The 24,651-nt window shown below is 34.9% G+C and overlaps 1 protein-coding gene across 1 annotated transcript; it reads left to right on the top strand.

Moving 5' to 3' along the window:
* The first annotated feature begins 209 nt into the window (after positions 1 to 209).
* Positions 210 to 24,232, top strand: LOC149799848 (transmembrane protein 126-like). The gene is made up of 3 exons (XM_089959273.1): positions 210 to 229; positions 11,421 to 11,572; positions 22,088 to 24,232. The coding sequence occupies exons 2-3, from the start codon at positions 11,427 to 11,429 to the stop codon at positions 22,575 to 22,577; spliced, it is 636 nt and encodes a 211-aa protein (XP_089815399.1). The 5' UTR covers positions 210 to 229; positions 11,421 to 11,426; the 3' UTR covers positions 22,578 to 24,232.
* The last annotated feature ends 419 nt before the right edge of the window (positions 24,233 to 24,651 follow it).

Genomic DNA, 24,651 nt, shown 5'->3' with positions numbered 1-24,651 from the left:
CAATTCAGAAAAATCAATGATGGCTTGATGAATAGAAAAATATCTCAGGAGTAAAACAAGCCGTAGATTAGATTCGTGTGCCTTCAAAGACGGAAATAGCGAAAGGAAATATAGTAAGACGTATCACATGTTATTTTTGTTTTAGAGCTCAAAACATACATATCAGCGCCGAGGGCTTACACGTCTAGGACTAAAGGAAATCGAGGGTCAAGCGTGGAATGAAGTCTCTGTAAGCTACCTACCTTTTCTCATTTATAGTATAGTGGACAGGGTCATATGTCAAAACGGGTCATGTGGGTAATCTGAGACAATTTTGTACTCGGTATGATTTTTCTCCCCTTCAGATTATTGTTTTTTCATTCAATATTTAGCTTGCAAGGAACACCTGTTTTTCACGTACTTAGAAACTTACATTCACCGACAAGCATATAATAGATCAGACCAGAATCTAGTCTGGTTATCTGCATTCGTAAAGACATCAACGTATTTATAGATGCTTGCTGAATAAGCATTACGTTTTGTTTCCCCAACCCCCGCTTCTTTGTCCTTGTACCTATCGTAAATTCAATATACCCGCCATGTCGGCCTATTCTGCGCGTCTGGTAATTCTGCGCAACGATACGTCATTTCTGTAAACATTTGATCACGTGCTATTTTGGGTCAAAAATCCATTTTGTATTCAGAAAGAAGAATCATACATTAATTAAGAAAAGTGATATTCATAAAGTGTACAAAAATATCCCAAATTTAGACTAGAAATACACATAAAAATGTGATTTCTAAATGGCAACGTGTAGACCCACTCAATGACCTTCTTGAACCGGTAACCCAGAACATTCGATTTACTATGCATCTTTTAGAATCATACAAATAAATACATTGTATAAAAGATGTAAATGTCTACCGTAAAACAAAGCTATTTTAATCCAAGTTTACAATTTTGCAAGTTGTCCCACACGTACAAAATCATCTGCTACTCAACGTGTCTACATGCCGCTACAACATAAATTCTCAACAAATTACCCGGCGTATAGTCTGTTTCTAAATTCTGTAATAATTTTTCCCCATCAACAAGACGTTGTAAACACATTACATCGTATTCACTGTTATTTCTCTTCCATGTAATAGCTGTTTTTCCCCATAAAATGTTGAACTTTACTAACTTTTTAACAAAATCGGTTTAATTTGCTTAATATCTCTTGCCATTTATTGTCATTTTTACGTTGAATTTTGTAAAACTAGCAATAAACCTGACCTAATTACTCGACTGAACTGCTGACAGAAATAGTCCAAAGTAAAATATTTCATTTCTATTGCAAGATGGATAAACATTACATATTTTCAAAGCTCTGCGTAGAATAGGCCGACATATCGCGAGTCAGGAAAACAGGTGGGTGGTATCCACTGTGTCCAAAATTAATATTATTTTGAACAGAATATTCTGGTGACAATTGCATCTTTTCAAATGGTAAGCATTGCTGTAATTTATTTTTGTCAATCGCTCGAATTCGGTATGCGTTTTGGTTCAATATTGGAAACGAAAACCTTAGGTGCGCAGAAATACCCCACAGCAGTGTATACAGCATATCTATTATAGAAATCTAATACATGCTGAGAACATCAACACTGTGTAACAGGCCGAATTTTTGTCACAAAAAATGGACAAATGATCGCTGTGCAAACTTATCCACCCCCCTAAAAAAAAATGGAATAATATCTGCATTTTAATGCGTCGAAAGGTGTAAACTTACATTGTGCTAGCCATATTGCTGAACGACGCTTACTCAAGTTTCGCGTGAAAACCAAAACATCACATCTTAAGAAAGAGTGCAGCAATTCGGAATTCCAACTTGTTCCGAGCAACTTCTCGAGAAGAGTGTTATTCTAAAGTGTCGCGCAACGCCGACATGTGGCGAAGGACGAAGTAACATTAGCTCCAACAGTGTGGATAAGAAGTCAAACGTGAGAATCAGACCTTGGGATATTAGTACGTGTTACTTTGTACGTGTAAATTTTGGTACGATCTATATTTGACAATACTTACAAGAATGGAAAATAACATGTTGCTGAGTTAAGAAATCAAACTATCATCCACTCCTGGTTTTTTGACACACTTAAGCACGTATTTTTAACTCTTAGAAATATATTCCTTTGATAGTGATGTCTCTAATTACTGTTTAAACTTAAGTTATTTTAGGAAAATATGCATAACAAATTACAACAATTTATTCGCTACTATTACTTGCATGCTTTCAAGCAGACGACCTTGCCAGAAAGTTGTGGGCCTATGAGGTCACAGACGTGGGTCATTAACATTGGTGTATATATGCTCCATTGAAAGAATATATGTCATGTAAAAGATGCAAGATTATGACATGAAAATGACATAAACATAAATGAGCTTACTTAAAGCTTTTATATTTATCATAATTTTGGTTTTCTGAGACATTTCATGTCAAATGCTGAAAGAAATTGGGACAAATCATCTTTGAATTTCAATAAAATTGTCCACATGTGCAAAAGAAATATTATTAGTGATGCCTCAGGAAAGAGTATCTATTTTATAGCAATGTATATATAATTAATGATGATATATTCTCAAAAGGGCTGGCACAAGTAGCATGAACCAATATTTTTTATGTGTTGGAATATTTAGCTAAAATGTCTGTGGTAGAGTATCAGAAAACAGAAACAGTTACTTTTTTTAAGATATAGAAAATGTTTTTTTTTAAATACAAATTTGTTTATATCATTGCCAGACACATTTAAAAAGGTGTTTTTATTTTTTAACCAGAAACTGGTAAATTGAGAACTACTACACACACAATATGTTTATAAATCAATTTTCATATGCATTAATTCTTAATATACATTTAAAATTATTTTATAATTTGTAAATATAATACTTTACTGCGTTAATTTTATTTTTAGAAAAAATCAACTGAATGAAATTTACTTATATTTAGCCTGTCTGTCTGTTTCCTTGCTTTCTTCCGTTACAATATCTGCAATAGAGTGAGTCTGATCTGAGCTCAGAATATCTTGCAAGTAGGACGTCTATATTTGTTGATTAAAATGTAAAAAATAATAAAATAGATTCTACTATTAGGATAGTACAAAAAAATGTGCGTGTGGAGTATTTTGATGCAAAGCTTTCTTGGGGTAGTTGAGAGCTTCTATAAGTCATCACAGCAACAAAAAGAAATACTATATTTTATGTACAAATACTTGAAAATTTCACTGAAATAATGAGTCGCCAATTTTATTGGAAACTGATAGACCTCAAAAAGCTTTTATAATTTTAATTAACTGGCTCAATCTTTCAACCATTTCACTTAAATTAGTAGAGTTTCAAAAAATGTTCTACTTTTGTATTATTATTTCTTATAATCACCATAATTTTACAATATAATTAATAATTTGAAGTCAAAATGAATCCACAATAACATAGCATGAGTGCTTCCAAGTTCAATTTCATACATATGTATTTCCAAGTAATGACCTGCATCATAAAACTAATCAAATTTAAGAAAGTTACGTCAATTTTAAATAGAAAACATATTGGTGCAGATGAATTTTTTTGTTTTCAAAATTTAAATAATTTTTCCAAGATGCAACAGTTCTTACTGCAAGAATGATGATTTTCAGTTTTTTAATGGTTGATTACTTCAAAATTATGCGTTGCAATGAAGGGAAATGTTGATGGATCAAAATTCTACCTCACACATTGGTTAGTATTTTTAATCTAACTAATCAAAAGGAAGCTTACAAAGACGCAACTGGCCTCCGCTATTAACGCTAAAATTAGTTGAAATGATTCATCAGTATATCGATGCAAAAATACGTTTGATGAAATAACACACATATCGATACAAGAGGCAGAGAATTTATACAAAATAATACCATATGCATGTTATTCTGTATAATAATAATCCATCTGAAACCGCATTTGCAGTCACAGGCATGTCATGTTTTTTCAGTAAAAACAAAGATTATTTTGAGAATACCCACTTGATGTCTACAAGTTAATGCAAAGTGACATTTGTTCATAATCTGCTCCCCCCCTTCATGCTCATTATCTTAAGACAGAAGTATGTTCAGCCTATACTGTACATTCCAAATGAAGTACTTTACTGATCATGTTAAATGCAATTTTTACTGTTTCTTTTGAGCAAAGTTTATAATTAAAGATTAACATGCCAAAGTGCATGTGAAGATTCAACTTTGAATTGTATCTTGACTCTTTTGTTCAATTTGAAAACTACACATTCAGTATGTTGCACGTTGAAATATGTTACATTGAATTCTCATTTGATAATGCTTGTTCTGGAATCAATGTAGTGTATTCTCTGCCTGACAAACAGGAAGTATTGGCAGAGCAACAGAGAGACTTTGTGGGAAAGTCATTAGATATGTCAAGAGATGCTGTCAGGGTGTGCAGTTGCGCAAATTGTGCAAAATTTGTACAAATTCCTGTGCTTGGAGAACAGGGAAATGCGAAAACTCCTGCAAATTCATTGAAAGTCCTATGTATAAAAATGTGCTCAGCGACATATACAATTTTTATTTAACCATTCTTGTTGAGACATCTGTTTTTCGGATAGCAACAGATCCACATATGGGATTTCAGGCATGATATGAATGGTTGTGAAACTAAATATGATTAAAACAAAGTGCCCAGGAATAAAACTTAAGGTGTAGTTTGAACCATTCATGAAGAGAGTTTTACAAATGCGTGTTTAAAATACAGGCTACCTAGAAAACCCAAAATGTCTGATTCCCAATGTTGTTCATTACGATTTGATTTGGCAAATACTTGCTGTTTATAAAGATGTGTTATAAGTCTTGAATGCCATCACTGATGTTTAGTGGGAGGTCTTTGTTGTCATTATTTGTGCATATTTACAAGAAAAACATACTATTACCATTTATTCATTATAATTGGCTGACCTGGGCCGATTCCGCGCTCATGGGGGCCCCGCATGTTAGAAATTTTAAAATATGTCTATAGAGAAAAAGTAATTTTCAAACAGTGGAAGAAATTTTAAGGTAATTATCATATAAAACTTGTTTAAAAATTTATTTTCAAATACTGTGCTCACAGGGGGTCTTAATGAATAAATCCAAGGGGCCATGTTAAAATGATCCAAATCAGGCTGCACGTTTGCTAAGGCCACTCCTTCTGCCAAAAAAATAATTGACTTGCAAGACAGATGTACTTCCATGACACATCATAATGCTATAATCAATAAATGTGTCCCTGAAGAACATTGTCTCTTAAGACAGGTGGTCTCAAAGCAGTGGTTTCTCAACACATTTTACTGTAGAATGTCAGGACAACTTTAAGACTGGCTTATAATGTGGGAGCAGGTGTGGATCCCATTTTTGGCTCAACAAAATTTGGATCAGTTTAAATGTTAATGATACCTACTGGCGGCAAGACTTTAAGAAGTAATAAATGTGAATATGCATGAAAAATGTAAATTGACTGTCACAGCTATGTCTGAGCATTTCTGTGGTAACCTAATTAAGTGCCAACTCTTTGATTTCCAAATTGCAGAAATGTTTGTTACATTGTTGCATTCAATTAAAAGTAGACTCGCTTTGTATTGTCATGTTAATTACATCTTTTTTGTATCAAATCAAGTAAAGGGGTAGAATTTGGAAAAAGTTAATTGGCATGCAAATCATGCCTGCATAAAGAGTTGGTGGTCATGGTAGCATGGAAAGTCAACTCATTTCAGTTGACCAACAAAACTCTTACAGTATTATTATGAATGTAATGAGTATGTGTGTGTGTGTGTGTGATTTGGATCTTTAATGTAGCTTTAACAATTTTTCAGTCATATCGCTACGATGTCTGCAGTGTGGCAGTCAAGTTTATAGTAATGTCTAGTACTGGGGCATCATGTCGCAGACATGTAGCATGATGTCCCACCCAGTCACATTATCCTCACACCAGGCCGACCAGTCCTAATACTAACCTCTTAATGCTGAGCGCCAAGTGAGGCAGCTGTTAGTACCATTTTTGTAAGCCTTTGGTATATCTCAGCCAGGGATCGAACCCATGACCTTCCGCATCAGAGGCAGACACTCTAACCACTTGGCCACCGGAGCGGTTGAATGTAATGAAAAGTATCTACTCATTCACAAGAGTGATCAGGGATATCAAGGGAACCAAGTGAAGGACACACTTTGTCCGTGAAAAACTTTTCTTTCACAGATAAGGTTTATTATGTAGAAGTGAGTTCCAAAGTTTTAGTTGAATTTAAGTTCCCAAATTGGCACTCAGGTTTGCTCAAACATCTACCCCACCATCAAAAGATGCTCAACACTTGTAATATCACAGGTATATTATTGTATATTTTAAAATTTCCATCCTTAAAGGGTTTCTTTTGAGGTTTCTACATTTTTTGACACATTTGTAGTATCTTAAATATTTAGAGTTATAAAGTGCAGAACTCTGAACATCAAAATCATGTTTATTCTCCAGCAAATTTTATATGCGCATTGTCTGTAATGACTTGAGCTGTGTGATCTCATCGCTTGTCTTTTAATGTAAATGCCTAGTGTTAAAACCAAACTTATCTAATGCATGTAATAACTCACCAATAGTATAATGTGTATGCCTAGCATTAAGGCCAAACTTATCTAAAGCATGTAATAACATACCCTTGGTATAATGTACACTGTATATGCCTAGTGTTAAAACCAAACTTATCTAACATATGTAATAACAATTAACATACCCATGGTATAATGTATATGCCTAGTAGAAGTATTAAAACCAGGGTTATCTGATGCATGTAATAACTCACCCATAGTACAGTAAAAACTGTTATGAGTGACCACCTGTCGTTTCCGACCACAGTCCTAATGCATGGATTGATTTTATTATTTAAACTGTTATTAGTGACCACCTGCTGAACGCGACCAGTGGCCGCAATGTCATGGTAAAATATGCATTTTGACGCTGCTGTGAACAACCGTATCGCAAAAAAAGCAGATCGACACCACTGGCCTTGACTTAATCCTTTGTAAACACGAGAGCTCATGATACATGTAGTATGCAAACAAAGTGCACACTAAATAACACTACAGTTGAACAAGTTTGTTCCAATTAGGTATTTTTTTACAAACAAATTGGCTAGCTACCAGTTTTGTGAAAGTTACAAGTCCATCATATGGTGGCATTTGAAAACTGCAGTAAACCAGATTAAAGTTCACGTCACTAACCGCCATTGTAGTGCCAAAGTCATGTGAATAGCAAATAAGATTAACCATTTCTTCATCAAAGGGAGTAATGATGGACATGACGCAGTAAATTTAGAGGTTTGTATTTTTTCTTTATTTTTTTGAAAACCCACACGATGCCAGTAGTCCTAGTGTCCCAGTGAGAAATCTTTTGAAAAGGCTTCAGTGTAGGGTTGTGTACATCATTTGTCTTTCCAGTTAATCCATAATGCCTGGGTGGTGGTGAATGAGCTCTTTGTCTTTAATACTAGTAAGTGAGAATCATTACGGATTTAAAATAAATTTATTTCTTTTGTTACAGTGTTTCACGAAGCCACCATCTGTTTACCCAAGTGCAGATGGTTGCAACCTTTGTTTATCAAGCTATAACGCTGGTGGTTTAAACTTCGTTTAAAAATAAATGTATTATTTCTTGATGAGTTAATTACATCTTTTGGTTTCATTCATTGGTACATAATATATATTTATTCCACATTTCCCGAAAACCTGATAAAAACCGAAATACATATAGTCATTATTATGTCAACACTAATAATGGCAGAACTTCAGATGAAAAAAAGAAAAATTCTAACACTGGAAGAAAGAATTAATGTAATTGAAAGAAGTGAAAAAGGGGAGACCTCTTGGAAAATAGCAGCCAGCTTAAACGTTGGAACGTAAGTTCAGAATGTTATCAAAGACAAGGAATCAGTTAGAAACAATTGGCAGAAAGGTGCACATGCACAGAGGAAATATGCCATGGCACGACGGACAGTGTATGGAGATCTAAATGAATGAGTATAGGAGTGATTTTGTGTTGCAAGGAGTAAAAACATACCAGTAAGTGGAAAGTTCATTCAGGAAAAGGCAATTATTGTCTCAGCAGAGCTGAATTATGATAACTTTGCTGCATCAAACGGATGGCTGGAGAGCTGCAGAAATAGATACAAATATCACAGGAAATGTGCTCAGTGGAGAATCAGCTGATGTAAATTTACAGACAGTTGATGGCTGGAAAAAAAGACTACTGTCCATCATAACTTATATGATATTTTTAATGCTGATGAAACAGGACTCATTTGCAGAGGACTGCCTGACAGGTCCCTAGTGCAGAAAGATGATGTTGACAAAGGAGGGAAAAAAGCAAAGGAGAGGTTGATACTATTGTTAGCATTTAGTGCAAATGGAGAAAAACTAGACACCTTAGTTATAGGCAAATCACGCAACCCAAGATGTAATTTAAGATCTTTGTGTGTTGCCCATGAATCCAACAGAAAGGCTTGATGACATCTTTTCTAACTGGCTTGTAACTGTCGACAGTAAAATGAAAAGGAAAAATCGGAACATTTTAATTATCGTAGACAACTGCAGTGCAAACCCAGATTTTCAGTTTAGCAGTGTAAAACTGGTCTTTCTGCCCCCAAATACAACCTGTAAACTACAGCCTTCTGATGCAAGGATAATTCAGGCTGTAAAAAGTAATTATTGGAAGAAACTGCTGCGACATGTTCTTTCCAAAATGAATGAATGTTCTACAGCAACTGAAATATCTAAGACTCGCTGTTCTGGATGCCATTTTATGGATTAAGTCAGTGTGGGATGCTCTGTCTGCATACACCATTAAAAGGTGTTTTGCCAAGTGTAGCTTTTCTTCAGTTTTGAAGCCAGAGAGTGAACAAGATGTGCATCCATCAATGGATCCTCTTCTCAATGGCATGACATTGGAAGAATATGCCGATAAGGACCACTGTCTAGAAACTTAAAATGTTTTCGCAGGGCCAGACTGGGAGAAGGATATTCTTCAGAGACGTAAATCGGGTACTTCTCCAACTGCGGACAGTGATAGTGACAATAAGTCATCTGTTGGCGAAATTCTGCCTCAGGTTATTTCACTTTCTAAAGTCAAAGAACATTTAAAGGAGATTCAAGAATATGCTTTACAGCATGGCAATCCCAAACTTTTGCTTCTTTGCGCAGAAATGGAGATGCATGTTCAGACCAAACAGATGAGTAAAAAATGTCAACAAAGAAGTATACTGGATTTCTTAAAGAAAAGCGATTAGGTGCATAGAATAAGATATATATGTCATAGCTAACTGTGCAGTTTTTGTTACATTTGAAACAACTTTAAAATTTATGGCCATGTCAGGTTACCTTATGGATATGATAAATATTACCTGTGTTTATTTCACAAATCATATACATGTACTAATATATGTACTTATTCATGTGATGTTCAAAATCTAAATTTGATTCATGTTGTTTGATAGATGTATATCTTTATTATATAAAGTTATTTTGCGAGGAATGCATGCAATATTTAACAATATTTATGAATAAAGGATATGATACATGTACAGTGAGTGGGTATTTTTTTCTTCTTCATCAATGCTAACTGTTGACCCTGGAAACCAGTCCATTTTCACAACCTCTTATGAGAGACCACTTTTGGTTGGCAGAAGGGGTGGTCTTTAACAGGTTTTACTGTATAATGTATATGCCTAGTATTAAAACCAAACTTATCTTATGCACGTAATAACATTCCCTTGACATAATGTATGTACCTAGTGTTAAAACCAAATTTATTTGATGCATGTAGTAATGTACCCTTGATATAATATCCATTACCAGTCTTGAATGCTGCCATTTTTACAAAGATAATTTAACATGCAAACACCATATCAGACACATACTTGTTTTAATCATTTAAATCACATTGGAACTCCTGCACCTTCATTTAATGTTTCTAATTGTAACAACTGTATGCAGGAGTTGGTGCTTATAATCATACTCCATAAAGCATCCATAGATATTTATAAATCATCCAGGTTACTAACCATCTATACTTGCTTATAAGTGAAGTCAAAGTACAAGCAAGATAGATCCTGATATGCCATATAATAATGCACCTGCAGATCAGATTCTATATTGTTTATTCTACTGATTACTCTAACAAACTGCACATACCCAGATCTGCCAATTCATTATGCGACAGCAGATCTTGGTCTTTGCTTTTTTGCAATTGGACTCTTCTTATAAGCAAGTACATACCAGTATTTCCACATCCCATTATTACTAGGTAACATTGATATTTATTTAAAAACCTTGTTACAGATCTGCACTGACAGCTTTTGTTATATTGGTTTGACAGTGATTCTTGCTGACATTTAATGCATTTTATATGAATGACGAACTTAATGCAATTAGAAACAATTTATCTGTGAGTGTCCGCCTCAGAAGTGGGAGGTCGTGGGTTCGAACCCCAACTGAGTCATACCAAAGACTTACAAAAATCATACTTACAGCTGCCTTGCTTGGCACTCAGCATTAAAAGTTTAGAGTTAGGACTGGTTGGCCTGGTGTCAGGATAATGTGTCTGGGTGGGACATTGTGCTACATGTCTGTGGCATGATGCCCCAGTGCTAGACATCACTATAAACTGCCACACTCCAGACATCGTAGCGATATGACTAAAAATTTAATTAAAGCTACGTTAAAAATCCTAATCACACACACACACATACACATAATTTATCCCCCTTGTACTGATAACATTAGTGCACAGAGATCTACATGTTAGACACAAACACAGATATAATACAAGTAAAAGTGATCTTTGAACATTTCATTTAAAGTGAAAGCCTTTTTTGATGTTTGAGAATTGCATAATGGCAACATCAGAGCGAGAGGAGAAAAAAAACATTGATCCATTTGTGCTTGCTCATAAGTTTAACGTAAAACAACTGTTAAATGAATGGCATATTAAAACCAAATTTGCATGGTATTTATATGCATGTTGATGTTTAGTTACTTCTATTATTATTACTGTAAATGAATCATCATAGTATAATTGCAAGAACCATCAACATATTCATTTTCATTATTATTATTATTATTATTATTATTATTATTATGTTACAATAAAAAGGAAAAATTCAATGTAAAATGTGAACTTTCTGAGTTGTATCATAAAATTTACAACTGATTGTATGTTTCAATAATAGATGGTAAGAATGGCTATACTCAAAGTGGCATACTAAACATTGTTACTGTATCGGTTTTACCGAATACCCTACAGTATCTATGATCTGATATAAAATTGGCATTGACATTTATAAAATGAAATTGTTGTCTTTTTTTAACTTTTAGATGAGAATCGTCCGATTGATTGGGTAATTTATTTGCAGGACAAAATGGTGGGTCTGCCAGGTATAGGAGATAAAATCCAACGGATTGACACGATAGCCAAAATTCCAGATGGAGCCATTATACTAAGAGATGAAGATGTCTTTGAGTACCAAATGTCAAGGCTTGAAAAGTGGAAACCCGAGTCTGAAGTGTAAGACTTTTAAAGTTTCAGAATGAAAATTTGCATCTACTACTTCGATCATTGGATATTCATGATAATGAAAGGTCACTTTGTATGTCCACTAGCATTAAGATTTGTGAAAATCCAGTGTCAACTAGATACTCACTTTAAGTGATATTCAACTGCAAATAACATAGACTTTGGTCTGTTCTTGCCTAATGTGTGAGCAGATCAGGGTCTGTGTTGTTTTAACAGCTCTATAGACTCAGTTCTGCATGTGTGTGGCAGTCGGAGGCCTATAATGTTCGTATTACAAGCAAGCATATGTAAGTGTTTATTTTTATAACCCAGGCATACAATCCAGTTTAAATAGTTACATTCTTTATATTTATGACTTAAATTGAGTCATCCACTTATCTTTTTCAGTGATTCAACAAGTCCAGATGTTGATTCATATTGTGCATACAGCAATTTTGTAAATTCCAGTGAATTTATTAATATTTATGCAATTGTTATGCAGTTTGTTATTGTCATACATGATTTTGATCAGTAACATTCAGTTTCACTGGAGGAAAATTTCAGTACGTATGAGCTATTACACTTCCAAGTCATTTCGATAATGCAGTTTACAGCATTATGTATGAAGCTGACAGACAGAGCCCAACTGCCCATGCCAGATCTGCATTAAACTCTGCAGTCACTGCTAGAGAAGGCAGGCATTCCTGGACGAAACACTGCAAAAACATTTGGTATTTGTTTCGTGACATGTGCAACCATATTTTCCTCACTTCATAATGTATTATCATAGTAGAGAAGTTTTACCTTATCCATTCTCAATGTTTTGTTCATCATGAATGGAACTCGTAACTCATATAAACTTGACATATTTCTTCAAAATGCATTGAAAGTATAGCTTGTTTCAGAGAAAGTATAAACATTGTTTGGCAAGGAAATTACTTGAAACTACTTAGTCTGCTCACCTTGGTGGTGGAAATGTTATGATCCCAGTTTACATAAGTGGCATGTGGATGCTTTAAGAGAGGGCTGTTTATATATTGACCTTTAGAAAATGACATTTATTGTCAATTTCTTACACACGTTTAGACCATATCCATGAAAACACAATCCCGGTCATGGCAGACAATTTAGTTGTGGTGATGTACCTCTTCAGTGGGGGAACAGTCACCAGACCTTTGACTCAGTTTGGGATTACCTTCTTGGGTAGAATCATTGTTGGGCAATATTCAAGTCCAGCACATTCATGGCCAGACCAATGGCTGACTCGTTATTAAGGGAAGACAATTGCTTCATACAGAGTTGTATGTCTGATGCTTGATATGTCGTTTTAATTTTTTCCTGATCCTAGAAGCATGGACCATGTCTGCTCATTGAATCAGCTGGAAAGTAATGTGGGCATATGCCATTCCTTTATTTGTTCTGATTTTGAAGATAATTAAGAAATGAGGGACATGGACTGCAGTAGCTCTGATTGCCCTATTCTGGGTCTGCAATCTGCTCTGTTTAGTGATAGATGTACCAAGACGAGTCATAGTGGCCTCCACTCTGCACATGCATTTGAGATCTGCACTATTCCATCCATGTCAAGAAACTCCTCCTTCACATGACTTGCAATTAGGATGACACTAACTTCAACATGCATAGTGAGCAAGCTACATAGGATATCAATAGATCTGAACTACATGCAGTTCCATTGTGATGGTTTATTTGTTCTACTGAAATAACCTGGTTCCTTCCTAAGAACAGCATGATGTCACATGTCAACCAAACATAATTATTTGTTCCCTTTCCTTGATCATTATGTTGAGAGAAGCAAAGCAGCTGAACTCTCTGAGTATCCTCAAATATAACCAGAGATGCATGGACAATATCTACAGCAACTATAAAAGACTATTCATGCTGCTGAATGCAGGATTGCTAGACATAACACCACAAGTGCTGGTCATTTGGATAAAGAGAGTTATTAAATCAATGTACTCTTAATCCCCACATGATCAGTACTCTAATTAACATTTCTGCTTTTGAAATATGAACAGCCTCCATAAGTTTAGCTTTGAACATATCTTAATTTGGGGCATCGAGGCAGAGGACTGGAATGCACGGTCTGCCTTCTCTAGCTTCCATTTGCATGACATGGCCTTGCTAAGGAGAGAAATGAATCTTGTTGGTAGCTGCACAGACGGTGACCACTCCTCCATTTATGAAAGCACAAAGTGTGACCCAGACATGAATGTGCCATTTTCATAGGATTTGCCTGGGAATCTTTTGATGGTGACTCAAGTGTGGAATCTCACAGTGATCTCCCATGCATGTATATAAATAGTTTGTCTCTTGTATTTCTAAACTAACATTGTGAGAATTTAATAAAGCAATCATGCTCCTTCTGGATGACATAGGTAGAGGTAGGATGCTCAGCATTTCCTCCTCCTCTAACCTATTCTTCTGATACAATGTACGCAGGTAGTGCATTTGCCGGGAAAGCATATTTTTTAGTAACTTCTGTTTCTCCAATAATACTTGCCTGATCACATTACAAATAATCCACGCAATGCAAGCATCCTTTAAGGTGTAACTCAGATTATATTTAAAAAAAACTAGTTTAAACTGGATACGCCTGGTAGGTAGAAAAGGAAGTTAACCAGTAAGAGTTGCTTCCCTTGACTGATGACGTGGACTGAGATGTTTCCCATCTTCCAGCAGGATTCAGAGGTAGAAAAGAAAGTTATCTTAATGTAATGTGATCTGGTAAGTATTATTTACTTTAAAAAAATTTTTAAATGTAATTATTTTGTTGTTTACAAATTGTCATACACTAAACTGGTATATTTTGATGCAGTAGTACATAGCCATTAAGCTCATTTACCTTTGAGTCTTACTTGCGCATGCATAATTTTGGACACATGCTACATTCAGTTTTGCATTGCTGATTATAATTGTTTATCACTTATGCAGTGACTGATAGCAATCAGTCAATAGTATTGAATGATGATAATTCATTAAAGAAATACAAATTATTCACAAATACAACTAAAATTATTAATTTGATTCTGGCCTTGGAGAAACACATAGCTTTAATTATCTGTTATTAAAATGTTCCAAATTTGGTTAATTTATGCATACAATTTCACCATTCCATGGGTCCTGGAACCCATTTTAGGAGAGTTAGGAAAGCTTGCTTTGACTTTGAAGTATTTTTCTTGTATTTTTATAAGCATGTTAATAGTTTTCTATTTAAACATGGCTGTTGCATGATTGTGTACAACCATACAGATGTTAAGGCAGGGGTATGTAGAAATGGTCCCATCTGTGCTTGTTGCTTTTGCTTCCACATTTTTTATTTGATTTGAACCCTATTTACCTGGAAGCTTCATTGCATTAGCAGCTGTGATGAGTTTTTTTACGACAGAATCTGGGCATGTTTTTTAGAGTTATTGTTCTTGATTGTCAGAGAATAAGGATCACTAATGCCCAACTTTGTGAACACTAGCTTCAGCATTTGTTACAAGATTTTGACTAAAGTTGCCAAAATTGTATCAGTGAGCTTGGATGAGTTTATTGACTTGCCCATTCTGCACACATTTCTTGAGTTACAGCCCTTGATCATCTAGGCACAGCTGATCATCTTGGCATGGGCATTGCTAATATACAACCTCGTGAACTTTGTAGCTTCCACAGTACATATTTAACATATTTTTTCAAGTTTAATCTTTTGATCCTCTTAGTATTGGCATAATCTTGTGGACATTCTAGCTTCCATATTTATTCAGTTACAACTAAATTTTTATGTGATGTTTAATCTCAGCATTAATAATGATACAAAGCTTCATTAGGGCCCTGTGTTGAGGTGCTGGATCACAATATAATCATTTATTCTGTCAATTGTTGATCTGACTGTCCATCCATTCTTTTCACCAGCAAAGGTGTGTTTTATCCTAATGTCCAGTTTTGATCTGAATATTGTTCTTTATCCATTAACATTAAATCTCCACTTTAGCAGGTCTTTGTAACCATCATAGATCAGGAATCATTTAATGTATACATTGTCTTGCGGACCTAGATGTGTCTTTTATATATTTTATGTTATCAACTCTATTATGCTTAGAGTTATGGCCCTTGACAATTAACTTCATATATTTTACATGGTTTACTTTTTACAGACCAATCTCAAAAACCACTAAACATTTCTGTTACAGCTTGATATGAATAATGTCAGAGACTTCCATTGGCCTTTTATGAGTTTAGTTTCCTTTAGACAAGTTATGACTCTTATTGCCTATCCACCTGTCTTTTGTTTGAGCAGGATAACCTTTTTAATGATTTTTGTTGTATTCCAACTAATTTTGGCATGCTTCTTTTATATAATGATGAGCCACTGAATACGTTTAATTTCAAGTGTTCCACTCGATCATTGTAGAAGTTATGGCCCCTGTTTGCCCTTCCTTTTATTTGGGTAGCCAGAGTGTAACTTTACAATGCTCCCTTGATAACTCGCACACATTGGGGTTCAAAAACATCGACCACACTATAAGTGAGGGTGCGAGTTATCAAGGGACCCCTGAAAACTTATAATGGATGGGAATTGACATACGCAAAAGTAGAGTTTTTTGTGCAACATTGTTGGATACTCAATTTATAATCACATTGAAATTAACTGTGAATAAATATCTCTTCATAATGTTTTTTTTTTCTCCCATAAAAGACTTTTAATATCAGGGTAAACTATATTGAAGAGATTGTCAGAAAACATCATTCCACATGGTTTCCATTCACTTACCGTGTGTATTATGTCTCTGATTTTTGCATTGAATTGGATGCATTATATTTTGATTGTTCATTCAAAATTATATAAAAAAGTTTAATTAAAAGAATTGTCATTCTTTTCGAGAAACAGTGTTGAATAGTATATGGATAGACAGATAGGTAGATATAATTAATTACAGTAGAAGTAAAATTTAACGTAATAAATTTGCAGGGGTTAATCATTACCAAACATGAATTTCATGGTTATACAAAACAACGCAAATTAGACGACAATAATTTTGCAGTTTGTGACACACTTGACAAATATCACTTTATATTTTGAAAAATCAGTTAATTTTTTTGTGTTAGTCTTTGATATATCTACCACTGAGAAAAATCTGAGATTTCTCAACTGCATAATCTTGACAGAATCAGCATTATGGGTTTTCAAACACTGTATGGCAATATTTAAAGATTCTTTTGCTTTCTGTGCAGCGGGGGAGGTGGAGCAACATCTGCATCACATCAGTCTCAACACTTGTGGTTTTCCTGTTGGAATTTTCTGCTGCAGTTTTCTTGTTACAGAATTAATAATTTATTCCTCTGACATGTATTCGAATGTGGGACAGTCCTTGTCAGCACATATTCACCACTCCACATCAACGCGAGTAATACCCATCTCAACACCATGACACCCTGAGTCTTTATAAATGTCTCCCAATCATTCCCTTCATGAATGGCATCCATTTTGCTGAAGCCTACAGAGTTGCTTTCATCGTCACTGTCTTGGTTGCTGACTTACTTTTATGTCAAAGACAGCTCCAAGACGATCCAGCACCCTTCTGTTATCTTTGGAGTGATTGCTTTCCATGCTTGACCACCCATTAACACTGCCCATTAATACAGGTTCTTTTAAACTTACTCTTGATGACAACCAGGTTTTAATCTTATTTTATAGAGTTATGGTGTATAGTCCATTACACTCGGTATCCCACTGATGTTAACACGATAGCAATTAAATTTATTAGCTCACCTGGGCGGAAGTCTGATAGAGCTTGCGTTATGGTTGTGCATATGGCATGGCAGGCATCATCAAAGTAGGTATTTTCAACTTTTTACAAAAACAACTATTCCAGTTTTAACCAAACATGGCCCTGAGCATCCTGGTATATACCATTTCTATAAACAGAAAGAAAAAACAACTTTAAACTACATCTCAGACTGCTTATCAGTATCTGATATATTTAAAGAAAGTATCATAACATGAAGGCTTTTGAAGTTTCGATGTCAGTAAACTATTATATATGGCCACCATTCATAAAAGTAAAAGAAAACTTTAAGTAACTTAATCTAAAACACTGCTGAACAGAATTTGGCTAAATGTCACAAAACGTCCTGGCTTAAAATTATGTGATGTTACTGATGCCAGTTTACCATCAAATATGATTACGGTTTCTAAGTGGAAAAAATGTTGAGCTTTTTCTTTAAAACTGCTTAACAGAAGTTGAATTAAGTTAACAGATATCATTCTGGCATGAAAGATGAAGGACTTTTAAATATGTATTTAAAAAAATTGATGTAGCTCCATCCCCAGACATAGTCCATGTTACTAAAGGTAGAATGGTCTAAAATGCTCACCATTACGGATCACTGCCATCTCACCTGTGTCTACATGGGTTCGAGTCTCGGATTCAGCCGATGTGGGTATGTGAGAAAGCTTGCCAGTAGCTTCTCGTGGGTCGGTGGTTCTTTCTGGGGTTTTCCCGGGTTCTTCCTCCACCATTAATACTGGCCGCCATGTATAGCCTATCATGTGCTGAAAAATGACATTAAACCCTACAAGAACAACAACAACAACTAAACTTTTAAATTTCTTAATCTTATTGAAAACTGTTCTGACAAAATTTGCAGAGTATAGTCAGAAACATTTGATGTTGTCTTTGGAGCTTTATATCTGGTTCCTCTCACCTGCTGTCCACAAAGTTGCATTTTGGGTATTTCTTGAGATGAAGGTGCATAAGACACTAAAACTGGGTCACTTTGACCTAGTTTCAAAGGCTTATTGGTGCTTACTAATAACTCCAGTTTATCAAGCTTGACTAATTCTCCCATGCTACACCCATATTGTGTGATAAACCCACCGCATTGATTGCACATCGTTATTTGAGAAACCTTAGTTCAGTAATAAACCTGATACCCCACTTTTTAGTTTCAGTTAAACCTGTCAGTAGTGGTCACCAATGGGTAAAGGCAAGACTGGCCTCTGTACACAGTTTCACCTTTTAAAGCTGGTTTTCAAACAAATCCATGCACCGAATATCATTTTTTTATTCTTATTATTATTATTATTACATTATCAAGATTGTTGTATGTGTACTATTTAACAAAATGATAAAATATGTGTATATGATGTACTCTCACAAATTTATGTTCCATACAAGATTACTGTATCCTGCTCACTTTAATTCAGTCTATAAATTAAATCATCACCCACTTAAAATAATCACTAATCTTTGTTTTGTATCCATGAAAAAACAATACAGGGTTCCCATGCTACTGGGAAAAAGTCGGGAGAAAGGATAATTTGTTTTCCCGACCATGAAAAGTCCCAGAATTTCACAAATATTGACGAACGTTGGGAAAAACCCTGGAATTTTCTGCCACCACTTGACGCCCGAAAGAATCACATAACTGAGTCGTAATAAACTGATCGTGGCTTAGCAGACTTTAAACATTGTTAGATCGAGTGATACATGCATGAAATGGAGATGAAAATTACTTTTTTTTCCCACAGAAATTGTGAGTATTGAAATCATTATGTCTTTAATCTGCTGCAATACGAGATAAAACTACAGCATAGATGAAATTTGACCTGGTACTTGCGATTTGCATTGCTAGTTGCATGAGTACACAAATCTAACAACCCACATTTTCAAATGTTGTAGAGAAAAAATATATAACAAAATGTTAAATGAAAGTCGTATACGTGGTGTAATAAAAATGCAAAAAAGAAATAGCACAAAATTTTCCATATTTATATATCCGAGAACAACTTCTGGAGTTCTGTTATACCACGTTGACATGTACTCTTTGCTTGATAAATCAGACTGGCCAGATTGCAGGTTTTTACAAAAAGTATCTGACTTCCATTTAATATAATTTAATTTCTCTACAACAAAATTAAAATGGAGTTTGTTGTTGATATCACATGACTAATGGAGTTCCAATGTCATCATTTGAGATTTGTGAAGTGACTAGTACAAGGCCAGGTTTCATCAGCGCTGTAGTGTCATCTAGTCTGTCAGCGGATTAAAGACATAACAGTAATAATACTTGCCATTTCTGGGAAAATAAATCATTTTCCTATGGATTTCATGCAGGAATAAGTCGATATAACATAAGTTAAAATTTTCTAGGCCCACTGATAAACAACTAGCTTATGTTTCTACCACACGGTGGCGGCTAATTCCAAATCTTTATATGCATTTGCAATGACCCCACAACCCAGTCTATATGCCCAAATATGAAAAATGGTATGGGGATATTCTGAGGAAACCAGGATTAGAAAACGGACTGCTATTCGTTTTAAACCAAATTTGTGGTACAGATTGTTGAATCTCAGAGCTGAATTGAGAAACTGTCATCCCTTTTATTACATATTAAAAATAATTTGAGCCCCAGTATCAATACAGGTTTGGGGACTGGTTTAACGAATTACAAGAAGACAAGTTGATTTTACAGAAAATTCAGTCCTTGTTACAACAGTATGTAATTTTGAAGGTCTTTTGTCAGAATTTAAATCATCCCTTTAAAAATGTTTTTTAAATGATGGATTTTTAACCAGATCGTCTTAAGAAGATTGGGTTGTTTGAAAAATCTTGCTTGGGATTTTGTTGGCACAGATAAATTCAGGGTTAAATTCTCTTTGTTACAAGACAAGATTCTAATTATTTGCTTTTATTGCTTTTTATACTGTAATAGGAAATGTTTACTTTCTATAAGATGCATATATATATTGCTGATATCTTTGGAATTAAAGGTTTGAAAGGAAACAAAACTTATGTATGTGCTTTATGTTGTTCCCAATTAGCAATATAATGCAGGTCAGCAAAATAAAGTTAGAATTTTTATTTTGTACATTGAAATGATTTTACATGCCAATTTATAGGAACCTAATCAAACTTGTTTCATGTGATACATTTTGTGGTTTTGTACATGATCATCTTTTCTGGCTTAGATATTTTGGTGAGTCTTGAAAGAGAACTAGATTTAGAAAATGCATGTTTGAAACCCAGGAAATGACCTGGAAATTTATCTTTAGAAAAGCATGTGAACCATGACAATAATTTCTCTACTGATGGACTTCTTTCAGAGGATAGACTCTTTCAAAAATGTCAGCCAATTTGTACAAGTTTGTCCTGGAACTGCTGTTCAATCTTTAAAAATAATATCTGGATTAGCTAGTAGCTCAACTTGCCAAGATCAAAAGCTGGTTGGCTTGTGGGAGAAGCATGTGATAAATAGGAAAATAAATGAAGCCATATGGCTATTCATTGTGGCCCATGAATGGAAACAATGCTTGTCTTTACAGACAAGTTTTGAATATTGAATGACTAATGACTAATAATGAAAAGGGATATAACTTGTATCTTTTCTCAAAGATGAACTTGTTTCTTGTGAGATGGCATTAATTTACTGGCAGATATATCAAGATATATATACCTGTTCCAGTGATACAAAAGGTGACTTTCATTTCTGCTTAACATAACTACTTTACCCACCATCCAGCAAACAAATTGCTTCGAACCTCTTCCCAGATGATATAAACTACCTTACATATTGACAGCTTCGATTTTCACTGTTAACATGACTAGAGTACAAAGTATGAGTGAGAATTATTTTTCACATCAGTTCACATAATTTTCCATCATCTAAACAATGCCCTCCACATAAAGCAAAAAATTTAATTTGCATAGAGTGAGCAGTAACTGTAGATATGTCCAAGTGACCACCTAAGGCAGGGAAAAAACATTGTTTCATTAGGAAACACCTGGCTGCTTACCATGTGGAAGGCAGGTGATCATTACATACAAGACATTTATATAGAAAATTTGCTGGATAAAGGCTGTTGTGAACAGTTCACCACTGAGTAAAGGTGACCATTAGGACATGTTTGACTGTACTTTCTAAGGCAGGCCCACTGAACATGTCATTGTTGTTCTTTGCCTATTCAAGGAGGGTACAACACCATGCCCTTTTTAGATGGTACCATGCCCTATCTAGGGTGTATCCTACCTTCTTGGGGTCTGTCTCGTTATAAATTTCTAGAGGGTAATACGAAGCATATGAAACATTCTGCATGTTCATCTTGAGCATTTAGTCCAGTTTTTCACTTGTTTTCTTAGCCTAACCATTGTTCGTTGGTTCTGGGGTGTTTTTAAGGCCCTGCCATCTTGATCTACTTTGATATATATTTTCTGAGGGTAATACAACACGTGATGTGATTCTACATGTCAATTTCGAGCATCAACCCAACATAATGTCGCTCAGTTTTTCACTTCCAGTGCAAAGTAATAACTTAAATGCACCAGTTTAGAGTGTACAAAAATGACTTCTCATGGAGAGGTTGCCCTCAGAAGAGTTAATTTATATAGCTTAAAATGTCCTTATAGGCAACCATGGCCCTGCCCAGATTATTGGTTTAGGGACCACATCGATATGATAAATTTGTATAATAAATAATTCTGCTAATATTCCATTCTATTCTTAATTTTTTGTGTGTTTTAGGTGGCCATTAACATGGGGTCCATCAATCCTAGCAGGCTGTGCAGCATTTTCAGGATTTTTGCTGCATTTTCATTATCGCACGAAATGGCTGTTAGGCCCCAAGGGTCGAGGAGCATATATACCTGCAGCTTTGATACCAGCTGCATTGAATTCATTGCTACATGAAAAGATAGTTCTGAGAGATATTTTAATGGGTCGTTTAAAGTGTCCGACATGTGCTGAACTTCAGTCAGCGGTGCTTCATACTGCAACGTCAGTTTTCTTTCCTCTTGCAATAACCCATCTTTATAACGATATAAAGAGAAGGGACGCTCTAAATGACATTCCAGCTAAAAAGATATTTAAATTTCTAAGAACTCCAAAACAGACTAGGAATTTGCTGTTGCCTCTTTTTTTTGCCCAATTTGCAGCAGGAATGTTTGTGGCTAGGTACGAAGGATACACTTATTATACTGTTCTCTTGAGACAGGACCCAGAAAATAAAGAGTAAATGGTTGATAATTAGCAAATTTAAACTAATGAATTAAATACTGTACATACTTGTCCAACTGCACAGACCCAGATCTGTTGTTGCATAATGCAGTGTCCGAGTAAGCTCTATGCAGTTTGCTAAGAGTACGATATATACATATAAAATGAGACTAAGAGCAAACTGCACAGATTCCAATCTTCCAGTGCATAATACAGTGACAGATCTGGGTTTGTGCAGTTTTTAAGGAGTAATCTGTACAACAAACAACGTAAACCCTGATCTGCAGGCACACTATGCTACAGCAGAGCAGGATCTTTGTTGTTTGCAGCTTGACTCTTAAGTGAGTATTTATGGTAATCAGTAGATCAAATAACTTAGACCCTGATCTAGTTGTCAGTTTTTATAATTTTGAATTAAAAAATGTCACATTTATGTCAGTACATAAATTTATGGATTGGGGAATGGGTTCTTATGTTTCTACAGGACAATCGTTTCTACACTATAGCTAAATTTCTCCACCATCTACAGTTACTAAGCATTATGACTGGCTTGCGCTTGGCATATGGAAGAAGTCTGTCAATTTTGGATTCAAAAGGTCAGAAGTCTAGGTTACTGCGACTGAAAGAAGAAAATTTTCTGCACAGAGTTTTAAATATAAGCTGTGTACCTTCAGCAGAGTTTGTGGATGACATTCAATTTGGCTAAGAATAAAACCAATTGAGTTTGATGTCAATAGGTGAAAGTTCATGGTCGTTGTGACTGAAAAAAGGATTTTGTTTTGCCTAATAATATTAATACTAGTCAGTGTACCTTAACAAGACTGTTTGGTTGACTTGCATTTCAGGTATTGAAGAGGCTTTTGATTTGGGAGTCAAAAGGTAAAAAATTAGTCGCTGGAAAAGGAAAATTGGTTTTTTAGAATAACTTTTGTTTTCGAGCAAGTATCTTTGCTGATGACTTTGGGCAATAAAGAAATATATATATTCAGAGGTCAGAATCGTATATATAATACCAAATTATATTTCTGCACATTAAGTTTGGTTAAGGACACTATGACCCAATGACAAGGTCATCGAGACCTGTTTGTCCTGAGACATGTATACACTACTAGTGTCTACATTGAGATTAGTTAAACATGAAGCAAATCTTTTTTATTGATTCATACATTTTGGGGAGCTTTTTCAGTCATAAAATTGATACTTGGTGAAAATGATTAATAAAGGGTATAAATTGCAGGATTTTAATATAAAATCAAATGAAACTTTGCACACAAACTTAAATTGTATTTAAAAAAAGTAAAATAAAAAACCCTGCTGTCATTGAAGAACAAAATTTGATAAATCTAGGAGCAATATTGGAATATTGTGATTTTAAAATATTTGTATGTGTTCATGCCACTATTCCTATCCAAAAATGCATAAATGGTATGCATGGTGTTTATCCATTTCATTACAGTATTCATTACACAATACTTGTATCTAACTGGATTTTAATAATATATAAATATTAAATATTACTCACTGCAAAGTGAAATGTCCATTAATGTTTGTTCACCATTGGGTGTTTACTAGTAAGTATAATGCTTTCATTTTCGTGCAAGTCTGAACAATCTGTATTTGTATTTGTCATTTGCTATATAAACACAGTTTGATGAAATAAAAGTTTTGATTTGACTTATTTTTGCCTTTTTCATTAGCTAGATGTAATTCCAAATAATATTTCCTAGGTTATCTGGCAGTGCAAAGACCCGTAGCACCTACTTAGTTTTCCCAGTTGACAATCCTTTGATGAAAATATGACTTGGACCATAATCCCGTAGAATGTGAAGGTATCCAGCATCCAGCGTTTTTGTTCGAGCTATACATTTAATGCTGGGGCCCCGAGTGGACTAAAGCGCTCTCCGATACAGATCACTGCCATCTCACCTGTCTGTGTCAGTTTGAGTCTAGGATTCGGCTAATGTGTGTATGTGAGAAAGCTTGCCAGTAGCTTCTCGTGAGTTGGTGGTTCTTCCTGGGGTTTTCCCGGGTTCTATCTCCACCATTAATACTGGCCGCCACGTATAGCCTATCATGTGCTGAAAAATGGCATT

Source organism: Sinohyriopsis cumingii, chromosome 5, assembly GCF_028554795.1.
Source record: "Sinohyriopsis cumingii isolate HCF-2022 chromosome 5, ASM2855479v2, whole genome shotgun sequence".
Classification (NCBI taxonomy): domain Eukaryota; kingdom Metazoa; phylum Mollusca; class Bivalvia; order Unionida; family Unionidae; genus Sinohyriopsis; species Sinohyriopsis cumingii.
Note: the sequence above shows the minus strand (reverse complement) of the source record. Positions and strands in the feature narration are given on the sequence as shown.

Excerpts from the sequence above, each read along its gene's own strand:
- LOC149799848 (XM_089959273.1), top strand. The coding sequence starts at position 11,427 with ATGGTGGGTCTGCCAGGTATAGGAGATAAAATCCAACGGATTGACACG. Across the intron at positions 11,573-22,087 it reads TGGAAACCCGAGTCTGAAGT|GTGGCCATTAACATGGGGTC; the intron begins GTAAGACTTTTA and ends TGTGTGTTTTAG.